Source organism: Macaca mulatta, chromosome 14 (genome assembly GCF_049350105.2).
Source record: "Macaca mulatta isolate MMU2019108-1 chromosome 14, T2T-MMU8v2.0, whole genome shotgun sequence".
Classification (NCBI taxonomy): Eukaryota; Metazoa; Chordata; class Mammalia; order Primates; family Cercopithecidae; genus Macaca; species Macaca mulatta.
The window spans coordinates 2,787,410-2,795,783 of NC_133419.1; the positions used below are offsets into that span (position 1 = coordinate 2,787,410).

At 61.4% G+C, this 8,374-nt stretch overlaps 1 protein-coding gene across 3 annotated transcripts; it reads right to left on the minus strand.

The window, feature by feature from the left end:
• Window positions 1–3,440: 3,440 nt before the first annotated feature.
• Window positions 3,441–6,043, minus strand: CDKN1C (cyclin dependent kinase inhibitor 1C). Of its 3 annotated transcripts, XM_028833065.2 has the most exons (4): window positions 5,904–6,043; window positions 4,892–5,736; window positions 4,222–4,357; window positions 3,441–4,139 (listed from the first exon to the last, which is right to left on the minus strand). In XM_028833065.2, exons 2-3 carry the CDS (start codon window positions 5,724–5,726, stop codon window positions 4,227–4,229), a joined length of 966 nt encoding a protein of 321 aa, XP_028688898.1. In that variant the 5' UTR covers window positions 5,727–5,736; window positions 5,904–6,043; the 3' UTR covers window positions 3,441–4,139; window positions 4,222–4,226. The 3 variants fall into 3 exon arrangements, with proteins under 3 accessions (XP_028688898.1, XP_014968858.2, XP_028688901.1); XM_015113372.3 differs by lacking the exon at window positions 5,904–6,043 and having other exon boundaries at window positions 4,892–5,774; XM_028833068.2 differs by lacking the exon at window positions 5,904–6,043 and having other exon boundaries at window positions 3,801–4,134; window positions 5,472–5,774.
• Between the last annotated feature and the right edge of the window lie 2,331 nt (window positions 6,044–8,374).

The following is an 8,374-nucleotide window of genomic DNA, read 5'->3' on the forward strand; positions in this document are numbered from 1 at the left end:
GGTGAGTGGCTAAACAAACTGTGGTGCATCCAGTCAGTGGAATATTATTCAGTGCTAAAAAGAAATGAGCTCAAGTCATGGAAAGACATGGAAGAACCTTAAGTATTATTAAGTCGAAGAAGCTGATCTGAAAAGGCTGATGCTGTATGAGTCCAACTCTATGACATTATAGAAAAGGCAAAACTACGAAGACAGTAAAAGGATCAGTGGTTGCAGGAGTTAGGGAGGACGGAGGGATGAATAGGTGGAGCACAGAGGATTTTGAGGGCAGTGAAACTACCTTGTACGATACTGTAATGGTGGATACAGGACAGTAAGCATCTGTCCAAACCCATAGAATGTACAGCACTGAGAATGGACCCTCATGTAACCCATGGACTTCAGTTAATAATATTGAATCAAAAAATAGCAAACAATAAAACAGTGCTCTTCAGACACCATCACCTGCTGTGTCACCTGCTGGGAGCTGGAGGAGGGGCTTCCTAGCCCCTTCTGTTTTAAAGGCTAGGCTGGTGCTTGGCTCAGCTCTGTCCTCACCTAACACTAACCACCTTTGTATGCACCACAGCCCACTGGAGGGGTTTTCTGATGTCACCTCCCCAGGTGGAGAAAGCACCTGCAGCAGGGACCTTCTGTCTCTCTATTCATTGCTAAGTCTCTGGTGCCTGGAACAGGGGCTGGCATGCTGGAGCTTGGAATGTTTACCCAGCCCAGTGCCTCTGCCCTCTGCCTGGATGGCCACAGTGCCATTCTGGTCCCCTCACCCCCTTCCCTCTTGCTGGCGCTCCTCCTTCCTCACCTGGCAGCTGAGATGCTTCTACCACTCCCTGCTTTAGTCCCTCTGGGGCTCCTCACTGCTGGCTGATGAAATCCAACCTTTGGCACTAGTCCATCAGGCCCGAGGAGGTACAGGAGACCAGTAGGACAGGGCAGGGAAGGGGGAGGCCCAGCAGGCACACCCAAAAGACACCCTTACACTACACCATATGTATGCCCGTGTGCCGGCCTCACATGCACCAGCAGGCCAGGCCCGCCAAGATCCCCTGGCACAAGCAGCCTCCCCTGCCTCATCTGTCCTGCCTCACCCTCATCCTCTGGCTCCAACACATCCACCCTTCTCCCTCACCACCTTCATCTGGACTGTCTGTAGATTAACGGAGCAACTGCCTGTCTTCCCAGCCCAGTCCGTGGGACAGGATAGTGCAATGGTTTCCAGGCCTGGTCCCAGAGCACCCCAGCCCAACATCCCTCTGCCCTGCCAAGGTCAGCAGCATGACCTCAGGTGGATTACTCCATGCCTCAGTGTCCTCTTCAAACAAGGAACACGGTGGGACCTGGCTGAAGCTGATCCTGCTTAGCACATGCCTGGCACAGGGAAAAGCCATTGCTATGTGCCTGGCGGTCCTGGTGTCATAGTTCATATGATGATCGTGGATCCCCAGTGGAGCTGGGGTGTGACTCCCACACGGCCGACCCATGAGTGCTCTGGCCGCCAGCCGGTGCCTGTGTTTTCAGCTTGGATGAGGCCTGGGGGCTGGGACGCATGCTCATATCTGCTCTTCCCCAACAGCACGGGTGAGAAGAGAGCTTTGCAAACAGTGCCATCGGGTATTATTTCCATGGCTGTCCCCACATGAGAATCACATAACACAGCACTGGAAAAAACCCTGGACATTTCTCAGCCCAGATGGGGAAACCGAGGCCCCCAGAAGGAAAGGCCAGCTTGCCTGGGTCACATGTGCCCAGAGTCCCACCTGTGACTAGCAGCCCACGGAGGGTGGTGGCCTGTGGGTCCCTGCAGCCAGCTCCTGCCCTGGGGAGAAACTCCTCCTGAGAAATGGCACTGGGCCTCACCTTCACGTCCCCACAAAGCCCTCACACTGCTTTTGAAAAAGCTACCCTTGAGTGATAAGAGGGTGCTGGGCAACCACATGTCCCGTGCCCAGGGGCCAGGACTGTGAGAAGTCAAGCAAGGTAGGAGCCCCACCAGCCCCGGCTGCAGCAGGAGGCCTGGCAGCAAGCAGATGCCACTGTGGATGATGAGGATCCACCCTAGCAGATCGGTCACCAGAAACAGTTAACTCAGGTTACCCTGTGCACCCACGAACTGCCTGCCAAGCACGTGGTCCAGCCTCCTCCCAGCCCAGGGCAGAAGGCACTGCCACCCTCCTTTATCTCAGAAGGGAAAGGGCTTTGTGCTGCTCACACAGGTGAATGCTGCGGTTTCTCCACTGGGGAGAGGTTTGAAGGTTGAAGCCAGGTCTACATGGGTCTGGTCCCTCGTTACCATCGGCTGAGGGTCCCTGTTGCTGAGACAAAGCAGCGGGACCTGCCACTCTCAGGTCCCAGGGGCATTTCCCAGAGTCTGGCCCCAGCTGGGCCTCGAGGCCAGCCCCTTCGCCCTCCTTGCCCAGCCCTTCCAGGCAGCTGGGGGAGGCTCAGTTAATTATATGTCTAAATACATCTCGAGCATCTCAAGTTGAGCCCCCCCTTTGTCCCTGACCCAGTGCGGGGCCGGCGGGGAGGGAAGTCAGCAACTGTCACGTAGGGCCCCATGAGGGTCCACCAGCTCTTTTCTTCTCCTAGCCCAAGGCACCAGCAAAAACACTGCTAGCTGTTCTGTTTTTGCTATTTTACGTCACCCTTTCCATTGTAAGCCATAATTTTCAGAGGTTTATAGGTCAGCTATTAAAAAAATAATAAACGTCTCTTTTACCAAGAGGGAGCGCTTTGAAACTAGTCGGCTGGTAGGGCCCAGTGTGGGTGCACAGGGAGGCACACAGCCTCGACTTCTTCCACCAAAGCCTGGTCATCAGAAACCACCCCTCCCCATGCCCTCCTGGTTCCAGGGCACCACCCCTTTGTGTTCTCATTTCTCCCTCTCCTCAGAGGCTTCGAGGCTGCCCCCCTCCACTGCAGGTGTGACTAGACCTTGAACATTTTGGGTGTTTTGTGGCAAGACCTAGGGAGACCCTGGTGCAAGGCCTGAAGAAAAGTCTGTAGGACTGGATGTGTCTTGGTGGAGTCCTGCTCCCCACCCTCCACCCCAGCACATCCTCAAACTAGCAGGGTCCTGAGCCCATCAGCTGGGGGCAGAGGGGTTTCTCATGGTTTCCTTTAAACAAGCCTGAGTCTGGGCAGCAAGTCAGGGGCTGTGCTCCCTGCCTGCTGGGGCTATGTGAAGCCCACGCTTGTCTTTCTGCAGCCCCGCAGGTGGGAGGTGATAAATGCAGGGTGCACTGCAGGCCGGCCGCCCCTCCTGAGATAAGGGAACTGGAGCAGGTGGATTTGGGCCAGGCCCAGCCAGGAGAGAGGCTTCCCCTTTTGGATGGACTGGGGATGCCCACTTTGGCCTGCTCTCTCCTGCGTTCTAGCTCTCCAGCTTTTGGGGGTGCAGGAGAAGGGAGCTGGAGGCAGGCACAAGCACAAACAGACTGGAGTTGCAGCATTTTTCGGCCTCTTTATTTAGAACCCGGCGGACGAGGGGCCGGGGCAGTGGTACAGACGGCTCAGGAACCATTTTAACAGATTTGTCTTCAAGTTTAAGATAAACACAGTAATATAAGAGAGCGAGCGAAAGCGCGAAGAGACTGCAAGCTAGATGGGCATGTATGGCAGCTACAGCTTGTGAGTGACCCCTTTCCCCAGAGTCCGCGATGGAAATAAAGTTACACTTGTCAATAACCGGATGTGGGAGATGGATGGTGCCTTTGGCATAACCAATAACCAAGCTAGTGCGTGGCAGAGCGGTCCACGCCTGGACATAAATAGAAAATATAAGTTAGTATAACTTTAAAAACTTTTTGTACAAATATACATGGTTTTTTTATTTTTTCCTTTTTTTTTTCTTTTTTCTTTTTTTTTTGCACTGAGTTTCAGCAGAGATTAAACATTTTATATAAATGACTCTTAAAGCTTTACACCTTGGGACCAGTGTACCTTCTCGTGCAGAATACATTTAGATATAAAAAGACGTTATTAATACATTGCACAGTTTTCAAAATTTAAACACAAAACCGAACGCTGCTCTGCGGCAGCCGCCGCCGGTTGCTGCTACATGAACGGTCCCAGCCGAGGCCCAGCGCCCTTCCAACGTCCGCTGCCCCGGCAGGTTCCCTCGGGGCTCTTTGGGCTCTAAACTGTGGGGAGAAGGGCGGTCAGGAAAGCCGGCGGGGACCCCGCGGGTCAGCCCCCCGCACCCCCCAGGTGCGCTGTACTCACTTCGCTCACCGCAGCCTCTTGCGCGGGGTCTGCTCCACCGAGCCCACTCCAGGGGCGGCGCTGGGAGCGGGACACGGCGCGGGGACATCGCCCGACGACTTCTCAGGCGCTGATCTCTTGCGCTTGGCGAAGAAATCTGCGGGCGACAGCGCGCGCGGCCGGTCAGGGCGGGGCCGGCCCGGAGCCCCGAGAGGGGGCCAGGAGAGGGCACGGGGCGCGGGCCGGCCGGGGTGGGGGCGCCGTCCCCGCCCGCGCCGAGGTCCGCGGCGGGTCAGCTTTGTTTACGTCGCCGCGCAATGTGCTGTGTAAGCATTTCCCCTTGTCCCGCGGCCAAGCCCCCCGGGGCCGCCGCCGCGCTTAACCCCCTCCGCGCCGTGCTCACGGAGCCCGGCCGCGCCCGGGGAGGGGCTCCCGCGCCAGGGGCGAAGACCGCGCTCCCGGGGGGTCGCGGCCGGGACTCAGCCTCCCACCCCGCCCGCGCAAAGCCGCTGGAGGACATAACAACGGGGCGGGGAGGGGGGTGCGGGCGCAGCCGCGCCCTGAGCGCTGCGGGCCCTTTAATGCCACGGGAGGAGGCGGGAACCCAGCGAGGCCCCCGAGGGCTGGGGGGACCGGCCGGCCGGACAAAGCGGGGCCGGGCCGGGCCGGGGCGGGGCCGTGCGGGGCTCACCGGAGATCAGAGGCCCGGACAGCTTCTTGATCGCCGCGCCGTTGGCGCTGGCGGCCGCGGTGCCGGCCGCGGGACGTCCCGAAATCCCCGAGTGCAGCTGGTCAGCGAGAGGCTCCTGGCCGCGCTGCCCCTGGTTCGCGCCCTGCTCGGCGCTCTCTTGAGGCGCCGCGTCCTGGGCCGGGGCCGGGGCCGGGGCCGGGACGGGGGCCGGGGCCGGCGCCGGGGCCGGGGCCGGGGCCACGACTGGGGCCGGGGCTGGGGCCGGGGCCACGACTGGAGCCGGGGCCGGGGCCGGAGCCGGAGCCGGAGCCGGGGCCGGGGCCGGGGCCGGGGCCAGGACCGGGGCCGGGGCCAAGACCGCGACCGCGACCGGAGCCGCAACCGGAGCCGGGGCCGGGGCTGGAGCCAGGACCGGGGCTGGGGGCGGGGTGGACGGCGGGGCCGGGACCGGGACATTAGGCAGCTGCTCCGGCGCCTCCTCGAGGCCGTCGAGGGACTCAGCGGCCGGCTCGAGGGGCGGGCTGACAGCCACCGCGACCGCGACGGGCCGCGGCGCCAGCAGCAGGCGGCAGCGCCCCACCTGCACCGTCTCGCGGTAGAACGCGGGCACCGAGTCGCTGTCCACTTCGGTCCACTGCAGGCGTCCTGGGCCCCGCAGCGGCATGTCCTGCTGGAAGTCGTAATCCCAGCGGTTCTGGTCCTCGGCGTTCAGCTCGGCCAGGCGGGCCTGCAGCTCGCGGCTCAACTCCTCGTGGTCCACCGGCCCGAAGAGGCTGCGGCAGGCGCTGGTGCGCACAAGTACTGGGAAGGTCCCACGGGCGACAAGACGCTCCATCGTAGATGTGCTGCAGAGGGACGCGTCGGACATGGCCCGGGGCTGCGCGAACGCGGGCAGCGAGAGAGGAGAGGACAGCGAGAAGAAGGGGAAAGGAGAGGAGGGGAGGGCGGAGGCCGGGTGCAAGGGAGACCCCGCGCCGCCCGACTCTGCGTGTGCGAGGGACGCGGCGGCTACCTGGCTGTCCGGTGGTAGACTCTCCTGCGTCGGGTTCGTCTGTCTCGTTCGGCCGGCAGCCGCGCCCCCTCGATGCCTGCTGGCTCGCTCGCTGGATCAGACCTGGCTGGCACCCCTCGAGCACAGCGCACTTGGCCTGTGGAACGCCCAGCCCGCCTGGGCCCCCTTTATACGCGCGGGCCCCACCCCCGTGCGCGCGGGCCCGGCCGCGATTAGCATAATGTAGTATTTTCAGTTTCAACAACACCGCGGCGATTGGCTGCCTCCCCGCTGCCCCGCCCCTCCGCGGCCCGGCCCCAGAGCACCGCCCATTGGCCGCGCGCACACCCACCGGGGGAGGGGCGGGGCGCGCGGCCGGGGCGCGCGGCTGATTGGCGGCCGCGGGGCGAGCGCGCTGTAGCAGGGGAAGGGGGCGGTGAGCGGGGCGGGGGCGGGAGTTAAAGGGCGCTGCGGGCGGTAACGTGACACCGCGACGCCCCGCCCCCTCGCCCCATCCCCCCTGCAAACCCCCCCCCCCCGCTCCCGCCCCCCGCCGGCTCCTTTGTCTGCAGGCGGGGGCCTCAGCCCTGCGCGGCAGGGGCTGGCTCCCGGCGGGTCCAGTGTCCGGCCAGGCCCAGCTCGACCCCGGCCCGGTCCGGACCCCAGCTCCTAGCTCCGTCCCGCGCTCGCCCCTGGGCCTCCTGCGCCAGCTGACAGGGCTTGGACCCGCCGCTGCCAGCTTGGCCCTGGCCTGCGCCGGATGGGGTCTTCGGCTGCCCCCGCGCGGCCTGCTGCTGCTGGGCTGGTGTCCTTTCGAGGGCTCCGCGCACCTGGAGCCCTCACACACCTGCTGGCCCTAAAGCCCTCGAGTCGGGAGGGAGGACAGGGGTCAGCTCCACTCTTTCCCCGTGGGACCATGTGTGGGACACCTTGAGAGACTCCCACCAGCCCCCTGGAGCTGGAGTCTGAAGCCGCTATCTGCGGAGGTCCACCCTGCCCAGTAGATGGAACAGAGGCTGAGCCCATCATGTCACTGTCGGGGGTCCCAGCCCTTCTCAGCCTTGGGCCGGACCACTCCAGCCCCGGAATCTGCCTGTCCAGGCTAGCTGGAGGCAGTTGTACTGGGTAAAAGTGAAAGATCTGCCCGAGGTCACAGGGGAAGGGGCTGTGAAGAAGCATGCCCCTCCCCCGCCTGCAGCCCTTCCTGGTACAGACCTTGGTCGTGCGCACACGCACACACACACACACACACGCGCGCGCGCGCACACACACACACACACACACAGTGCTTCACCCCAGCCAGGCCAGACCAAGAGAGACCATTATTTCCCGCTGCCTCCCTTTTGACCCACTTACCATGAGGCAGGAAGCCCCCTCCTGAAACCGGGAGCCTCCCAGGTCGGGAGGGGGACTGTCAGACACCTGTTGGAGGGTCCAGCAGCCCATGAGCTCTAAGCCCCTATCTCAGGTGAGCCTGTGAGCCAGCCAGAGAGACATCTGGGAGGGAGGGAAGGTGAGGTCCCCTGAACCCCAACCAGCCTTCCTCTGAGTCCCAAGACACCCCCACCCCCATGAAATGCTGTGACATCGTGCAGATGCAGCTGGGGGAGCAGGGCTGGTCTTCTGGGTCTTGGGGAAGAGAGATCTGAAGTGAGGGGGGCGAACTGGACAGGACAGGGTGTTAACCCAGGAGAGGGGCCAGAGCCACTCTTGGCTCTTGGCAGAACCAAACGCGACAATTTATGTTAATTTCATATTCTTCTCTGCGCACAATTTACAAATTTCCTTCAACAAGCACAGATGTCACAATTTTCATCTTAGGAAAACAAAGAGAAGCTGAAGAAGGCTCCCCAGGCCTTGCGAACCCATCAAGCAGGGCTCATATCAACTGGCCTGGGGGCAGAAAGAGGCAGAGTCTAGTCTGCTCCATGCCCCTGTGCCACCACCTCCCCAGAGACTAGGAGCAAAGGGCCAGAGTGGGTAGTGACCTAGTGGCGCCTGGATACCCACACTCCAACCATCAGGACTAATTGGCCCTGCTGACACCCCTCAGAGGGTGTAGCTACCATCATCCTGTGTTAGAGAAAATCAGCAGAGACTCCGCGTCAGCCGCGGAGGCCGCACAGCTGGAAGGAAGCAGGCTCGGAACTCCCAAGCTGCCTGGCTTTCTGGTTTGGTTTCCATTTAGGTTTCCTACTTTTATTTTTCCACTTTACCAGCTTAATTACAGAGTCAAACCCAGTGCTGTGGGGACTCCTCTGTCTTGGCTTCATTAGAAGGCGAGAGGTGACCTGCTCTAAGTCTGTCACTCTGAATTTGATCAAGGATGGTACCTAGTAGCTTATTAAACCCGCACATCCCAGGAGCAGGACTGCATCCCCCCAGCCCGAGCCAGGGACACACCTGGAGGAAGGCACCCCAGGAGCTGGGGGCTGGGAGTTCCAGGCTCTGAGAGGAGGCCCAATGGGCCCAGAAGCAAGCAAACATCTGTC

Excerpts from the sequence above, each read along its gene's own strand:
- CDKN1C (XM_015113372.3), bottom strand. The coding sequence starts at position 5,759 with ATGTCCGACGCGTCCCTCTGCAGCACATCTACGATGGAGCGTCTTGTC. Across the intron at positions 4,358-4,891 it reads GTCCGGGCCTCTGATCTCCG|ATTTCTTCGCCAAGCGCAAG; the intron begins GTGAGCCCCGCA and ends TGTCGCCCGCAG.